Raw genomic sequence first — 18,402 nt, forward strand, 5'->3', positions numbered from 1 at the left:
CAAGCTATTTCTATGAAAATCTATCAGTCTAATCAGTAAAACCCAAAATCAAAGTTTAATTCTTTTCCACATCAAGCATGAAGTTCAGAAGCGGTCTCCATGTGGAAACAGAAGCACTTATATTCTTTTCTTTAATCAAAGTGGCCAGTTTTGCCATTTCAGCCAACTCCATCACCACCTGCATCAGAGTTATCTCTTCTTAAAGGTCAGAATCCACTTTCCAAAAGCTGCAGAGCCAACTTTAGCTTGACCACCAAAATAAATCATGTTTTTTACTATAGGAATAAGCTATCATGAGTTTTGGTACACACAGTTCCATTCCTTTTCCTTCGGTCATTACTATCTGCCAATAGTACAAGCTGCTCTTTACTTTCTAGTTAGTGAAGAGAGTATACATCACAGTCCATGTTTCACATTAAACAGATGTGTTTAAAATTAGAAGCAAAACTTTCTGATTTTGTGAAAAAGGAAAGAAGTTGCCCGCAAAGCTTGTTGCCGATACTTAATATATCAGCTTTGGAATAGCTCCTAAAATGGACTAGATCAAAGAGGTGTGCAGTTTTTGCTTTTTTATGAAATGAAAGGAGATCATAGTGTATGGAAAGGCCTATCAGGTATAGAAGAAGCTTTTCTTGATGTCAGCAATATGTGATAACTTGGATTCTTCTCAGCTCTTGGCAGAGTTGTACTGTGAATGTTTCCAAGCAGACGGCGTCTCTCTTGGCTGGGAGAAACGAAAATGTCTGATGACTTTGAAGTCTGTTTCCTAGGTTTCCTATCCCTTTGTAGCATCAACAGTTTTTACATTTTTCATTTGAGCTCTTCTATGTGAGCTACGGTTTTTAAAAAGAAGCTTCAGAGTGGACATATCTTGCATTTGGCACCTAACAGATAAATATCGTATGTTGAAGAAAGAGCCTTTTTGGCAAGCAGAAAGCTCTGCATTTGTTTTCCAACATATATGCGGTAGACGTTGATTTGCTATTTTGTGATATTACTGTTGTCTTGCTCTTAGCTGCTTGAATGAAGCCCATTAAATAAGAACACAAGCAAGGCATACGCATGTCTCCCAGTCATCTTGTGCACACAAACAACTTGTTTGTGTACACAAGATGGTTGGGAGAATTACAAAGGAGAGAATTATAAAATACAAAGACCTCCAAATAGAAATGGAACAACTTTTAACATTATCAAACAAGAGCATTTGCCTATCTTGGGTTCTTTGTAAGGGCTTGATAGGTGGACAAAAATGCCAAAGCCAGTCTAAACATCTGGATGACTTGCCATCACCACTATTAATAGCAATTACAATAGAAGTTTCATGCGCCGTTGTGATGCAAAGGTTAGAATGCAGTACTGCAGGCTACGTCTGCTGACTGCCAGCAGTTCAGCAGTTCTATTCTGGCCGGCTCAGAGTTGACTCAGCCTTCCATCCTTTCGAGGTCAGTAAAATAAGGAGCCAGATTGTTGTAGGTAATATTATGCTGACTCTGCAAACTGCTTAGAGAGGGCTGTGAAGCACTATGTAGCAGTATACTGTAGCAGTGTAATGCTATTGCTATTCATAAACCCTATCTCTCTTTGATGATTTCTTCTACTTTGTCAGAGATCAGATAGGTATTTGCTGTATGAAGAATGTTCCTTTTCTCTCCCTAAAAGCAACTCTTTAGTACTGAATATATTTGCTATATTGATGAAAGATTCTGAACAACTAATAAATGCCAGGTTATTAATCTTTTAATTTTTAAGTGTGTACTGTTTGGATATATTTCAGCCTCAGGTGAGCAAGGGGTGTAAGTCATAATTTTAAAAATGATCATTTTAACTAATAATAATTTTGAAAAATACGTGTATTTGGATAGTCAAAAATAGAGGATGACTATACTATTTTCAGAGGTGAACAATTCTCCAGTGAGCATGGGAACATTGTAGGTTTATATTTGTTGATTCCCTTTTTGTAGCCTGTGTTAGAAGAGTAGAATAGAATTCTTTATTGGCCATGTGTGTTTGGGCACACAAGGAATTTGTCTTGGTGTAAATGAGTTTTGCAATGAGGTTAAAATAAGTGCAGTCTGATTTTTAAAAACCAGATCCAGCTGTTCTAGAAATGTTTGTCCTGCATATACACATCAAAGAACCACGTATATCCCATTTACTGTAATGTAGTTAATTTTATTATTAATAGTCAGATAATTGAGGCTAGTTTATTTGGGTGGGTAGGGTTTCTTAAATTGTAAAAGCTTTCATTCCTTTCTGTTATCTAAGGTTAATTGTCCTAACATGGAGGTGCATGCTTAAAGCATAGTTAAACGTAATATCCACTGCATGCTCTTTGCCATCAATCCATATATTTAAGTAAGATAATTTTTGTCAATTCTGAACATCTAGTTGGTCTAGATTTAGGTACACATATACATTTTGTGAAAGTTTGGTGTGTTTTTCTTTCCAGATATTTAACAAAGTTTAGTAAAAATGTGTTTAGATTTGCTTAAAGTCTGTCTAAATGGGATATACTCCAGTTAACATTTAAAAATTTGGGATGTACTATTAGATCTTAAAAAGCTGTGAGAAACATTTTTGTGTATGTGTAACATAGCTTACAAAATATGATCTCATTTGTACACCCACTTTTTCAGGTTCTTTTAAGATATGTAAAGTAATGGGGATAGATGCTTCATAGTATAAGCATTTCTCGACAGGATCCAGTGTTTAGTAAAGAATCCAGTGTGTAGTACAGCTTTTTACCAAACAAAGCTTTTTATTATTTTTCCTAAAGGCAAATAGTAAGCACTTTTAGTCAAGCTAAACATTTAGTTTTTAGAAATGCAAAGTACCAGATCATGTCAAGGGAGATGCTAAATAGGATATGTGATAATTATACACTGAAATGAAATTGCCCAAATCTTGTTCACGCATCCTAGAAGAAATCAACCCTGACTGTTGTCCTTTAGAAGGACAGATACTGAAGCTGAAGCTCAAATATTTTGGCCACCAAATGAGAAGAGAGAACTCATTGGAAAAGACTCTGATGTTGGGGAAAACTGAAGGCAAAAGGAGAAAGGGACAACAGAGGATGAGATGGTTAGATAGTGTCATAGACACAGTGAGCATGAGTTGGGGCAGACTCAGGGAGACAGTGAAGGATGGGGTGTGTATGATGTACTGTGGTCCATGGGATTGCAAAGAGTTGGACAAGACTTAGTGACTGAAGAACAAACCTTCACTGAATGGACTTTGCCTTCTATTTGTATGTTCTGTTTTAGCTCTTGAATAGACATAAATGACTTTCTTTGCACAGATATTAGGTAGGATACACCAGTTCTTTCTCCTGAGATGCCAGAAGGCCTGCAAAAATGTCACAAAGTACCCCATTAGGTACTCTTTATTAGAAAATGGTGTTGTGGTTCGCTGGCAGCCGGTACAGACAGCAGCGGAGTCGGACAGTGAGGAAGAAAGGTGACCAGTCAGGGAGTCTGGAGAGGACTTGGATGAGGGTCCTGCGTCTGATGCAGGATGGGGCCAGGACCATTTGGGAGTGGGGTGCTGCCTTTGAAGCCTTTGGAGTCTGGCAGCAGTGAAGCAAAGGACCCAAGGGAGCCGGTTCCCAGTGCATGTGTGCGCAGAGCTGCTAGAAGGTGAGAGCAGCTGAAGCAGAAAGAGCGACTTGGGAGTAAGGCCTGGGAGGTGATGGCCCCTCCCATAAGGGATACAAGTCAGACCTCAATGAGGAACGGTTTGGAGGAAGCAAAGTTGTTCAATAGTGTCTGAGTCCTTTTGGAAGCTCCGTGAACTCTGGTTGGTTTTTTCTGGGACTTTGGTTGATTTGTTATAATTAATTGGACTTCTGTTTTTGGGCAGCATTCTACAGCACTGAAAGGCATGCTCTTATCTGGGGGAACTGTTTATAAATAGTCCTAGCTGAGAATGAAAGTAATTCCCAGCGTTGCATTAAAATAGGTTTTGTTTTTACAATAGGTTTGTGTTTCATTAAGTTTGACGAAGCCTGGGTCAGAACAAATGGTTCCTCACCAAGATGGGGCAATAATCCTTCAGACATCAGATTTTATAATGAAATAAAGTTCTGGTTTTGGCCCTAGAGATATCTTTGGTCCTGTATAAGGTGTACTGTTAATTATAGTTATTAATTATAATTATTTTTAAAAAAAATCTATTCCAATTGCTGTCTTGGGCTGCCTATTATGGTCTGTCTGTAATTTTGTTGATCATTAAGATCTTTAAGCAGATAATCAGATAACCAGAGTTGGAAGGGACCTTATAGGTCATCTAGTCCAACCCCCCACCCAAGCGGGAGACCCGACACCATTTCTGACAAATGGCAATCCAATCTCTTCTTGAAAGTCTCAAGTGATGGTGCTCCCACAACTTCCGAGGGCAAGCTGTTCCATTGGTTGATTGTTCTCACTGTCAGAAAATTTATCCTTATTTCCAGGTTAAAACTCTCCTTGTTCAGTTTCCATCCATTATTCCTTGTCTGGCCTACAGGCACTTTAGAAAATAGCTTGACCCCTTCTTCTCTGTGGCAGCCCCTCAAATATTGGAAGACTGCTATCATGTCTCCCCTGGTCCTTCTCTTCACTAGACTAGCCAAGCCCGGTTCCTGTAACCATTCTTCATATGCCTTAGTCTCCAGTCCCCTAAGCAGTAGCTGAGAAAGGACACTTGCAAACACAGATTTTAGAGGTTGATTTGTCAAGCATGCTTACTTTATAGTTTGTCCTGAATTTCTGAATTTCAACATATGTCAAAGGTTATGTAGTATTGTGTTCTATATAATATCCAGACTCCTGTGTGACCATATATGTCTAGCATATTATAAAAATTGCTGGTATTCCCACCTAACTCATTTGATGTTCCCGTTGGGAAAAGTTAAGCAGAATTAATCCAAAGTGTCTTTTCTGATTTATAGATATGGTAGCCAATGCGTCAGGTCCTTTGCTAGTGGAAATTGCAAAGGCTCCAGGCTCTGCCCTAGGAATCACATTATCAATGAACACCCATCGAAATAAACAAGTCATAATCATTGAGAAGATCAAGCCAGCTAGTGTGGGAGACAGGTAGGAGGCTGAACTCTGATTATGTTCTCCCAGATATGTTTGGTTTAATATTTATTTCTATTTAAAATGTTTTTCCTCTGTTGAGATCTGGAGAAGCTTGAGAAAAAAACAGCACTGTAATAAGTGCTATTCTGCACAAACTATATTTCTTACATAACAGGGAGTGGACTTTATTTGTGTATATGATTTCTACCCCATCTTTATTTTTGGTTGACTCAAGGTGATGTGTATAGCTAATGTGCCTGCCTCCTATTTTCCCCATAACAATAACCATATGAAGTGTTTTGGCTGAGAGAGAGTGATTGGCCCAAATCTTCCAAGGTGGCTTTCATGTCTGTATTGGTAAAAATCGTAGGATTATAATGCAGTGCGTTAAGGAACTGAATTTATCGTGGGCACATCTGAGGGAAGGTTTTCTCTTTCATATCAAACATTTCAGACTATTTCAAGAGTGAAAACCATCTTTTATAAATACTGTGAAACCTCTAAAAACACAATATTACCCCGATAATATTTTTGGAAACAAAGAATATCTGTTGTTCAACGTTAACTAAAGTTGGCTTATCAGAAATAAATTAACCCTGTTAAACTTGCAAAATTATGTTGAACTTTTAATATGAACACTTACAGATTAATTAGTTCTCCAAAATCTTATCTATTGCACGGAAAGGTAACTGCATCCTACACCCTTGTATGGCAAGGCATGTAACTGCAAGGATGTCATTTACTTCATCCATTCATAGGCTTTGGTTTCCCCTTCCTTTTGACCTATTCATTGTTTCATAAAAGTATTTCACAATTTAGATGTCCTTCATTCTGTCTATATAACCAAACCATCATGACATACTTATTTCGTATTGATCACTCCGTTTGTACTCAATTCAGGTTCATTTCTCAACCTTCAGTTTTTGACCTTACCTTTTGTTAAACATGCTTCTTAATGAACCTTTCTGTCACCGTTTGTTCTATTTGTCCTGATAGTTCTTATTTTCATATAACAAAATGGGTAAAGGCATACTCGTATTTAAAGCATTTTTTTCATCTTTCAACAAAGATTCTCTCTCTGCAACAAGCCTGCTATTCATTCCTTTTCTACCATTTTCTACCTTTTTCTATCCATTTTCCCTTCAGCTTCAACATCCTTCTGAAGCATCACATCCAACCTGTTGCTATTTTTGTTACTTGTATGCAGTTTGCAGTCATTCACTCAGTTTTCCCTTTCATGTGACTACGTTTATATTTAAAATGTTCAGATCCATATTTTTATTGTGTCATACAGTCTCTGACATTCACTATAAGAGTTCTTATTTTCTCAGCCAACCATATATCATTATCTGTACACAAATCTACATGCACATGTAGTAATTAACTAATACCTGAAATGTCACTATGAGCATTCTTAATGCTATTATTATAATTACACTAAGGGGAATTGATACCTCCTTGCTTGTCTGTTCTCATGCATAGTTACATCCTTGTTTTATTTTGTCCGTATACACAATTTACATCCTACACATGCTATATTGCATTCAACTACCAACTAACATTCAATACAGGGTATCCCATTCACCCAAAATATTCCATAATTTTACATCATATTCCATATTTAACACCAACAAATGAATACATGTCCTTTTTCACATTCATACCATTCCATAGTGACTAGTTGAAGAGCAAAACTGTGATTTATACAGCACCTGCTTGGCAATGCTGCACTACTTTTCTGAAATTGTATTCATTGTCATGTTTCAACTAGAATTTCAACTAGAACACCTCAACAGGCACACTTAATAAACTGATTTTCCTGTAGTTTTATATCAGTTGTTGCTACTTTTCCCTTTGTATAGGGGAATATACACTGCATTCTCCCAAATGTCATACACAAATGTAGACTTCATAAATGTTAAACTTTTTAAATTAGAAATAATGGCAAATAGCAAAGAACAAAATGGAATCAGAACAAACCCAGGGTAATTTTTTTGTTTGTTTAAAAAGTCCCCTTAGATTCTTATGATAAAGGTGCATTTTAGATTCTGTTTGACCATATGAAAATATTCTCTTTAATTTTTAGGGAAAGGTTACCTGTAGTTCAGTTAACCTGACTGATGTTCTTTCATGATAAAACCTCTGTTCTTTCATGGTTTTTTTTTTCAATCAGGAAGCTTCAAAGCTGGATTTCTGGCTTTTTAAAAAATAAGGTATCAGCTGAATCTGGGCAAAATATATGTGTGATGCAAAGTCATCAACTTTTGTGTGACTTTGATGGATTTTGAATTGCTCTACTTTTAACCACAGGTGACTGCAATATATGCCTGTGGTTGTGTGTTTCTCTGGCAGATGTGGGGCTCTGCATGTAGGTGATCATATCCTTTCCATTGACGGGACTAGCACAGAGCATTGTTCCTTGTTGGAGGCCACCCAGCTATTAGCAGCCACATCAGAAAATGTTAAGCTAGAGATACTCCCTAGTCACCACAGTAGACTTCCCCTCAAGCCTCTGGATACAGGTATGTGGCATGAATGAGCATAACATGTGAAATGCATCTGTTTCTTTGGGGCATGTGTATTTCTGGGGGGAAATACCCACCACCATCCTGATTACACAGAAATGGGGGATTTGGAACAGGTTTGTTTTTTTTGGGGGGGGGGGGAGAAACTTAAGACCATCTGGGAGGAGACAGGAACCTGGCCTTTTATTGATTCTTGTGGATTGGTGTGATTAATTTCTACTTTGGGAAATTAGTGTCTTCTAGAGTCAAGCAACCATCACTGTGCCAAAATAATAGCTATGAACAGAGGATTTATGATACTTCAGTGATGGCTGAGTGATGTTATGAAAGCACTGTAAATCACCAGTGAAGGAATAGCCAATGCCATTCCTGTCATGGGACAAGCTGATGAATAGATCAAATTCTAGCTATCATTTTAATTGTTCGATTTTGTTAAAAAATTGGCTTGGGTAAAAGGTGCCACCAGGGGTGGGATTCAACCGCTGTTACTACCGGTTCAGTGATTATGTTTTGCGCGCACATGTAATACAACTAAAGCTGTGCCACCCGGACAGCTGATAAGTGCTGCACACAGGTGCCCAGCATTTGAAAAACCATTTTAACTGCTTTTTCAACCTCAGCTGTGCCGCGCAAAGCAGCTGAGGTTGAAAAAGCAGGAAATAAAGGACAGGTAAGAGCCCAGGCAGGAGGGTGGGCCAAACAGAAGCAAATACAGAACCGGTTCAGTGTCTTCTGCTCTTCAGAGCTACTGATTCTATAGAGCTGGGCAGAACCGGTAGCATCCCACCCCTAGGTGCCACAAATAATTAAACACTGAAGTGATGATGGGACTTTTCACACCTTTGTTACAAGGTATATGTCCAGCTTCTAAAAACAATGCTGCTGGTTTAATAGGTGTATGCTTATTCCCATGCACATTTATGTGAATATAATTAACTGATGAACACTAATATGATTAATATATCAAGATTTGTAATTTTCTTAATTATGTCCCTATCCTCAATTGTAGTCTATTGGCTGCATTTGAAAAGGTCTTGGGATCAAGGTGGGAACTTCTCTGTTGTATTTGTTTGTTTAGCTTCCATGCCACTTCAGCCATTAAACTCTAAATAGCCTATGGCAATATATAAATAGTGTCAACACACTAGTCATAAAAACAATCATCATTCACATCAATGCATAAAATGATGACTACAACTATTCATAATCTTCTAAACGTAATTAAACCCAGATTTACGTTCTGTAAATCTTCAGAATGTCTTCATCTCAAGCACCTCCTAAATAACAACATTTTTTAAATGAGCTGGTAAGCCAGGTTTATCAGCATTTTTAACATTCTAACCTTCAAATGTATAGAGGAACAAATGGTTTTCTAGAAGCTTGTACTACAATGATCCATAACTCTTCATGAAAATAACTTTTTTCAAAGTAAATTTGGAAGGAAATATTCAAGTGAAAAATCACAGATTTTTTTTAACTCACTTTCTCATTCCTTTTGTTTTTTTTTTAACACTACACATTCTTTCTGAAACACTTCATGAGGAATTGTTTTGAAATAATTTTTCCAGACCATGATTTTGTAGAAGTTGTTCTGAATACAACCAGGAAATGTGACTAGGTTCTCTGGCAGATGTTTCAGCCTGGGTTGTATTTTTCCAATCTTGTTTTACAACTTGTGAAGGCTATCTCTTCTAGTCATGAGTTTAACTCCAGCTCTTTTAATTTTACACACTCTAATAACCATCCTTCATGGATGAGATACTCTATAAATTGAATGTTCAGGTACAGTTTATGGAGTACCAATATTGTGAAGGACCAGCTCTCTGACAAGGGACACTGCTGTGACAAGTAGCTATACTACATTCCTTCGATTTAAAAAAGTAATTTCCATGGGTAATATCAGGAGCTTCTATTTCCATTTTTGTAGCCTATCCATTGCATTTAATAAACCTTTTGGGCCAATGTGAGTAAGCTCTTTGCAACTGGATTCTCTACCATCCGATTTCTAGATTTATCGGGAAGTCTTACAAGCTATGTTCACTGTTTGATCCACAATAAGAAACAAAAAGAGAAGTATGTGCTCTTTAATTCAGTAGTGCTTACTCTGATTTTATGTAAGCAACAGAATAGTAATGTGCCTTAAACTATCAAGAGGAAACTTTATTGCAAGTTCACAAAGGAGAAATACCTTTCCGCAAAGGCACTGTTGAACTTGCCCTTTCTCCATCATTATTCCCTGATCCTGTAGTTTTGAAAGTGCAGGAAAAATGAATCCTGTCAGATTGAAAGTGGAAGACAAATAAGCTATATGAGCCGGCATGCAAATATCTCAGTATACTTGATGGAGGACTTTTATCCAAAGCACTTCAAGCCAAGCCCCTCACCCCCCAAAAAATATTTTAGATAAATATTCAGATATTTTAAGGACTTTCTTTCCTATTTGTGTTCATTTTCCATGGGTTGATGTCATCTGTCCCCACTTAGTTTAGTTAGTAAAGAAAGACTCCTGGCCCTTTGTTTACCAAGGGTATACTTTACTGAAAGCTAAAGTGGTTACAGAAGTAGCAAAGCAGAATCTGCCAGTTTGGTACACAAAAGATACAATTAACTTTCCCTTTCACCCTGGCCATCCCCTTGTTACCGGTCAATGTCCAGTTAACAGCTGTTCATACCTTCTCCATCTCCACATTCTTTTGATTGACCTTAGACTGGATTGGTGCATACCTCTTTTTGGCCCGGCATGGCTTGGTTCTCAAACCCCTCCCTTGTCTTCCCACATTCCGATCTCCTTCCTCCAGTTGCTAATGTCCAGCTGGCAGGTTGCAATGCGAAGCTAGCAGAATGGCAGCCATGACAGGTGATTATTGTTTTTATGTGTGCAAATGGCATTTAAAAAATACTTTTAGTGGTGAGCCAACTAACCGGTTTCAGTTTCTTGTGATTTTTGACGTTCTCTTTTTGTTACCTTATCTGTCTATTATTGGCAAAAGTCAAAGTGCAGAAGAGTGAACACCACCACTGCTGGGATCCTTGTGTCAGCTACTGCCACACCCACCATCCAGGACATTGCAAGACACCTACCTGGAATCAGACAGCCAGCCAGGACTATTGTAAATGTAATGTAGTCTATGTTTCTACTTTCTTGATGTGCAGAGTCACAATCTGAATTCCCAACAAACAGGGCTGCCTGAGATTTACTCAAAATCTGTCCAATGAGCTGTTTCTTCTGGACCTTTCTTATTGCCAAGCCTTCTCTCTCTTTTTCTTTTGAAGACCCACTCTTGGTATTCAAGGTGGAAAAAGTGCATGTGGTTTTTTCTTTACTTGCTCCTCCAGGGACCCCATTCTCAGTATTCCTTGCAATCTCCTCCTTGTCCTGTCCTTGAGACATAGGTGTACGAGTTCAGTTTTTCTCAGTTATTTCTAAAAGAATGATAATAAAAAGGAAATCTCTATACTCTGCATAAGATTTGAGAAAGCCCTTTCAAATTTGGCAAATTTAAATATTTTCATAGATCAGCAAAGATGCTAAAATCAAGGTTGGAAGATTGTTAATTTAGTTATATTTAGTGAGATACTTTGGGAATGGGAAAGGAATTATCAGATATTTACTCATTTTGATAAATGTGTTGGTAAAAGTGGGACACAAAATTACATATTTTGATTCTTGACTAATTAGAATGGAATTGAATTGATACGAACAAATAAGAGTTCATATGAAATACTCTGATGGCTTCTTTTGTCTTTTATATAGCTCTTGTAGCTTCCAACTTTGCATCTCCCACCATGAACACATCAGGGTTGGCCTACCAGAATTCCAATACTCTACCTCGAAGCAATCATCCCATGAGCCCACGGGCCACAATGATGAGGAGAAGACAGAGGAAGAAGGAGCACAAAAGTTCATGTAAGGGTCACAGGTTCTTGCAGGATTATTCAGGTTCATCTTCAAAATCCCTTCCCCATTTTTGAAGAGTTAAAAGGGAATAGACAGTATGTCTGTTTTATCACGATCATGGTGATATGTTCTTGTTAATTCCCGTTAAGTTTTCCTCCAAACTCAGAAACTCTTGCAAGATCCAATCTGGGTCAGTCATCAGGACCAGAGGTTTTGTTGTCCGACCTTTCAGACTTGTGCTGGAGCCCATCTTCAGCACAAGTCCGAAAGCTCAGAAGATAGAACCTCTGATTCTAGTGACCTACCCAGATTGGATCCTGCAACATTATCCTGGGACATGTACTATATATTTGCCTTCATTCAACAGAAACTCTTCCTTCGCATTTAGACATTTTGTCATACTTTCTTCTAGCTACATATGAAGAGTGGTAGAGGAATGATGGTGCAGGTGGATGCATATCTTCTTATCCGAGGGGCAGCCCTTCTCTCCAAAGAGCTTGGTTAAGATTGATGCCAGTTGGCTTGAGCTGACTGTCTCCCTCAATAGAATGGTTTCTAAATTTCTCTTTGGAAAATGAAGTGTCCAGTGTTTCCTTAAAGTGCTAACTTGGTTGTGTCCCTCTCTTGTTTCAGTATCATTAGCTTCCAGCACTGTGGGTCCTGGTGGGCAGATTGTTCATACAGAAACAACAGAGGTGATTTTAAGAGGAGACCCCTTGAACGGCTTTGGACTGCAGCTCCAGGGTGGGATCTTTGCTACCGAAACCCTCTCTTCGCCGCCTCTCATCCGTTTCATTGAGCCAGACAGCCCAGCAGAAAGGTTAGAGACCTCTTGGGGTTCAGATGAGAAGGGTAGTGCTGCCACTTATCAAAAGAGGTGTCCCCTCCTTCCTTGTAGATATCCCATGACCCATTGGACCATCCTTCTTTCAACGTGTAACATAGGCTGGTGCTGTTTCCCCTCCCACCATGACCCTCAGCAGAGTCTCAGCAAAGCTTCCTCTTCCTCCATCTCCTCAGTTGACCTGTGGAACTGTCTGCAACTATGGGAGAAACAAAGGGGACTGCAGACCACAAGGAAAACTCCCCTGATATATTCCTCTCCTGATGTATTTCTCAAGGTCCCTTCTATCCAAGGTGCCCTCCAGCCAGTCATATGCAGCAGGATTCTAAGTTCCCTCACCATCCACTGCCATACAAACATTTCAGACTTTTTGGATTGACTTCCAAAGCTGTCAAACTCCATCTGCCCATTAGGTCTTGATGCCTGCTGATTGGGCACAAGGTCAAGAGGGAGGCAGGAATCAGGGCACGTATACACTCTTCCCATCTTCCTTTGCACCATGCAAACAGTGGATTTCTATGAAAAGTAATATGGCACCACAGCTTTGTAAATTTCAGTCCCATGGGAATAATGGATTCTGGACTTTGGATGCATTCTATAACATAGCCCATTTGAGTTATCTTGGCTCAAAAATTGCTGCTTTATGATACACCACTTTGTGCGATTAGAGGTTATAAACAAACAGACATGAAAGTTTTAATACTATATACTTTCCTCTGAATTCTAACTGGCAATTACTTGGAGCTTCTGTCATCGGTAAGGTATAAAAGAATTAACAAAATAGCCAGTTCTGTTCTTTTTTGTTGTACCTCACAGTGTTTTCAGCATTTGCTGAGAGGAGCAATTCAATCTGGATTTTGTGATATTGTAGTAACATTCAGAATTAAACAGTCAAAGGCAGCCTACCATAAAATCACAAATCATTAAAATTGCACCATAATTATCCTGACAGCTTGATTAACTCAAAGAGCACTCTGCTCTGTGATCTAAATTTGACCACTTTGCTACAGCATCAGAATTAATAGATTATTCTGATATTGCATTCATAGCCTGAAGGACAGCAGTAGGTTTGCTTCTTCTGTAACAGGGATTCCTTTTCAAGTGTGTGTTTGTACGTACAAATAGACCTCAACTTACGACCAGCCACTTAGCAAACATTCAATGTTCTGAGAGTCCTCTTTGGGGATATTTACAGTCTGGTTCCAACAACTGCCCCCCCTCCAATGGTCAGATGACCACATCTCAGACACTCTGCAACTAGTCCTCATTTATGGCTGTTTGCAGCCCCTCACAGTTGTCCGACCACATTTTACTGGGTTTTTTTTTTTGCCAAAAACTGAAAGTAAATGCCAGTTATTGACAAAACTAACTCATAGCCAAACATTGGTTCACTTAACAGCTGCGGTGTTCATTTAATGACCACCCCAAAAAAGGTAATAAGTCATGTGGGTGACTTGATTTACAACTGTCACTACTTACAGCCATGATGGGGAGGGTCCATTACAGTCATAAATCAAGGACTACCTGTGATAAGTAAGGACAGGTCTCTGTTGTTGGGTTCAGTTGCAACAAGTGAAAAGAGAAGATTATATCCATGGTGCAAAAATGAAACAGAACAAATAAATCTAGATCAGAGAATCTTAGAAGAGGAACAGTTTTGTGCTATGATAACATAGTTTGTTATCATAAAACTATGTGTGCCTTCATTCAGTAAGAATGAAGAGTTTTCTATGCTTTCAAATGTGTTGTTTATTTATGTTACATATTTTGTACTCATCTTTTTTTTCCAGGCAGCTGTTTTAGCAGCAGATATGATTGTAAAAATATATAATATCTGGAAGGGTTGTAATTTGAAGTACAGATTCAGATTGTGTTGTGTCTCACCTATACTTGGTGAAGTTGAATTTGGTCTAGTATTTTTTGTTGCCCCTTTCTTTCAGGACATTTTTAGACTAGTACATTTGACAGGCATCATAGTTGCAAAGTCAGCAGTTTGTGTATTTCTATGAGTGTGTGTATTTGTGTACAATTAGATATGTTGTCCCAGGAGGATGGTATTTACTCAGTTGCTGTTATGCTTCTTCCAAAACGTTGGCAGAAGAGCAAAACACGAGCATACTTAAATGGAATAAGGAACGCAAGTTTTATGATGTTTTTAGTTTTTAGATGGAAGCTTAACAAAAAGAGATCCAGCCTAGAATTAAGGAGAAATTTCCTATCAGTGAGAACAATTAAATAGTGGAACAGCTTGCTTCCAAAAGTTGTGGGCGGAAGATTTGGATTTCCACCACTGGAAGAAGAGATTGCACAACCATTTGTCCAGAATAGTAAAGGGTATTCTATTTGACCAAGGAGTTGGACTAGAACTCCAAGTTCCCTTCCAACTCTGTTGTTCTGTTTCAACTCTGTTATTCTGTTATTTTGTGTACTATATATTCATGGATACCTATCCTACAGAAAAGTCCCTTTGCTAGTTTTGCAATCCTCTATTTTTAACAATTTGGCAATAGGGTATAAACTGCACTAGATATGTTTGAATTCTGCTAACTACAGTGATACCCAAGAGTAGTACACAGATTTCCATTCTATCTAAGTGCAACTATCTTACTCTGAATTCTGCCTTGCTTATCAGGTTGAGCATTTATTTGCTTCCATAAAATTTAAGCCACAGTTTCTTCCAATCAACACAACATTGATATTTGATCTTCTGCATATTCCATAAATCTTGAAAGTTTATATCCTGAGGCTGAACATGTGATCAGCCATTTATGATAATCCTCTTAGGACCCAATAAATCTTTGTTTATCTAATTAAGCTGGTTAAATGCAAAAAATGTGTTTCATAGTAGATTGTGTTCTGTTTGATAAGTTACAACTGGGGCAAGACTCATTTCTACCACCCAAACCTTGTAGTGATTGAAGATGAACTGTTATGATTTATTCTCAAAGGCCATGAAATACTTAACTCAAAGAAGTCCAGAAAGTGAGGTTTGTACCTATGGAGGCTAAATAATTATTGCTTTTAGAATTTGGAAACAAGGTCAGATTTGTGAGAGATCCTCAGAAATTACTTTTCCCAAACAAGACTCTTCCTCCCTCCCCTTCTCTTCAATTTATATTATCCACAGTTGTCTCCAGGATATGGTAAAAAAAAGTTAAGATGGCATCCATAACAGTATGCTAAAGGTTATGCCTATTTTTATAGGCAGAGCTTCAACTGAACCTTTGTGGCTCCCATCTTGACTGTTTTGACCACACCTTGCAGATATCTCAGCTGTTGTCACATTTTTTTTCACAAATGGAAGTATTTAAATGAGGCCATATACAACTGAGACCTGAGACCTCATTAACTGGAGGTAATGAAACAGAGGCTGAATGGCTTCTACCTGGGATTTTGGAGTTGCATGATATATGATGACTTTGCATTAATGCAAAGTGTCCTAACTGATTTCCAGGATCCCTTGCAACTCCAAACTTCAATGAGTTCTACCTTGGTTTACTTTACAAAATAGTATTCCTATTGCTTCTACTTTTATGCTGGCTTCAAATATTATTGTTGCATTTTGGGGGTATGTCTCATTATGTGGATTTATTCTGTTTAATAATTGATGACATTCTTTGCCCTGTTGAATATTCTATTTACTGAAAGGCAGATAGAGACACTGAAAAACAATTTATATACAATTTCAGATTTAAAAAATGTCTAGATTGTATACTGCATATACAGATCTTTTGATCCAGTTAAAAATGATTCAAACAAGGTAGAGGAACAAATTAACATTGCACACAGAGATAGAAGCCAAAAACAAAATCAAACAAAAACACAAATGAAACTTTTTCCCTCTCCAAATTTTCTTCTATGAATTTTAATTATGTGTTCTTCAGATATGGCAAAGCTTTTTGTTAAGTGGTTTACATTTCTCACTAAGGGATGTATAGTACATCTGTATTTTGCAAGGTCTCATAGTATGACGTAGTAGCTAAATTGTGGCCATAGAGCCATAGACCAGGGCTGTTAAACTCCCGGCCTCTGGGATGGATGGGTCATGCGCTGGCCAAACCCACACCCAGTTTAGCAAAGAGGAAAAAGTCACAATATGTCATGATACAGCATGTGATGCCAAGTTTGACATCTATGCCATAGACACATTTGACAACTAAAGTTGAGGTTAGACTAGAAGACCTTCAAGGTCCCTTCCAGTCATATGCTACTATGATTCTGTGACATTTTTCAATAGGTTTTTTTTGTTTTGTTTTTTGCTTTCATTTCTTGTTACTTCACAAATGAAATTGGTCTATGATCTTCAGTTCAGCAAAGATTACAGTTTTCTCTCTAGAAACAAATCAGTTGACCCAATTTTATGTGAATACTTGGAAAGGTTGTTCTATGGGTTATTACTTACATGTGGTAGGTGAGTGTGAGAATAGCTAACTTTGTAAGACTCAGCAATTATGAAAAAAATGCCAACTCCTTTCCACTGCTTTTTACACTGGATATATAAGAGAAGTTCAGAAAGGTAGATTCACATCTTCAAATTCTTCTTAAGTAATCAAAATAAGAACATTTTTATTACTATTGTACTGTTGTTGCTAACAAGGTAAAGGACATGTGGAATTTTTCAAGGATAGTCATGAAACATTATATGCTTTCCATCTTCCACTAATAGCAAACTGCTCCATCTTGAAACATTTGATCAAGCAGCCTGTCAGCTGGTGCTCCATTCAAAATCCAAGAAAGAAATACTTAGACTCCATTAATCAGAGAAAAGATATCTTTTACTGGAAATCAAGTGGTACCAACAAAAGAATTCTGAATCTGAGAAAATGGGCGCGTAAATCACATATACAAAGTAATGGCAACGTTCCCACCCCCAATAGTTCAATTGGCTCATCCAATTAAAAGTTGTGTATATCATCATGTGGGCATCTCCAGGTGGTGATGAGGCCTCTGTCCGTTGACCTTGACATATTTTGATAAAGAGTTGCAGCTGCGCATAGGATAGAAACTTAAGCAAGAACACCCCCCCACACACACACAATTTTTACAATTCTGTTTTGTAACACCTCTAGCTCACTTCCCATAATCATATCTCCCCTCCTCCCCCTATTACTTATGACAGCTGAAAGATGCAAAGCAAAGGGGGAAAAAAGAGAAAATCTTGAAGGCTGACATTGCCACTCCTTTTTAGAATAAAGGCCAAATATTTTTTTGTTTAAATTCAACTGCACATGCCATCTGGCCGTGACAAAAGTGCTCAAATTTTCTCAGGCATTGAAGAATAATGCGATAGGAAAGAAGCTTCTGTCATTTAACTCAGAGGACACTCAAATCACACCACTGAGCACCTACCTCTTTTAGATCCACACCCTTCATCCCTAATTGGCACTAAATTTCTCTTAGAGCTAGATACAGATTTTCCTGACCAGTCCTCATGAACCTACATGAAATTGTTGTATGCTATGTGAGGCTATCCAGGAGTCTTCATATTTTGATTGTTGTTGTATACCAAGAGTGTTGTAGCCTCTTATTGTACCCCAGTGAATTCTAAAAGTACTTAGTGTGGGGTATGATATAATCTTTCTAGTATTCTAGCCTCAACCTCGAGAGAACTAGCATTCATCTGTTTCATGCTATATTTCTGTTCTAAGTGGCTCAAAGTGCCTCCAAAGCACTGAACAACACAGATGAGGCCATGGAATTGGGAAGGAGGGAACAAGAATTCATCCAGACAATCACATAATTCTTCTAAAGAAGTTGGAGCAGCTCCAGAGTTTGCCAACAGGAAAACAGTCCCCTATTTCTGCATTTGGGGACATAGCTATAGCACATCTTGATCAGTGGCAGGCAGGCAAGTAAATTTGTGACTCACTGTTAGCCTTCTTAGCTAGCAATCAATCTCGAACAACTAATGCATGTGTAGCATGTAACCTATTGTTATAAGTATACCTACTATTTAAAAAAATTAAAAAATCAAAAATTGGTGATACATTTTTAATGGTTCGATATTATTTTGTTAATGGAAAATTGGCTGTCATGGCTGTCAACGAACCCAAGCAAATCAGAACTCTGAGACTG

At 38.1% G+C, this 18,402-nt stretch overlaps 1 protein-coding gene across 6 annotated transcripts in view; it reads left to right on the plus strand.

Moving 5' to 3' along the window:
* Positions 1-18,402, plus strand: part of GRIP2 (glutamate receptor interacting protein 2) — a 494,881-nt gene that overhangs the window by 421,308 nt on the left and 55,171 nt on the right. For all 6 annotated transcript variants that reach the window (XR_015741616.1, XM_087923753.1, XM_087923751.1 and 3 more), the window contains exons 8-12: positions 4,928-5,075; positions 7,413-7,582; positions 10,576-10,701; positions 11,340-11,492; positions 12,117-12,303. Coding sequence is in view for 5 of the 6 variants with exons in the window: in XM_087923753.1 (XP_087779879.1) it covers positions 4,928-5,075; positions 7,413-7,582; positions 10,576-10,701; positions 11,340-11,492; positions 12,117-12,303 (784 nt within the window). In the remaining variant the exon portion in view is untranslated. The remainder of the gene's footprint in view (positions 1-4,927; positions 5,076-7,412; positions 7,583-10,575; positions 10,702-11,339; positions 11,493-12,116; positions 12,304-18,402) is intronic.

This window comes from Pseudonaja textilis, chromosome 2, assembly GCF_049901715.1.
Source record: "Pseudonaja textilis isolate UNSWEBS1 chromosome 2, rPseTex1.2, whole genome shotgun sequence".
NCBI lineage: Eukaryota > Metazoa > Chordata > Lepidosauria > Squamata > Elapidae > Pseudonaja > Pseudonaja textilis.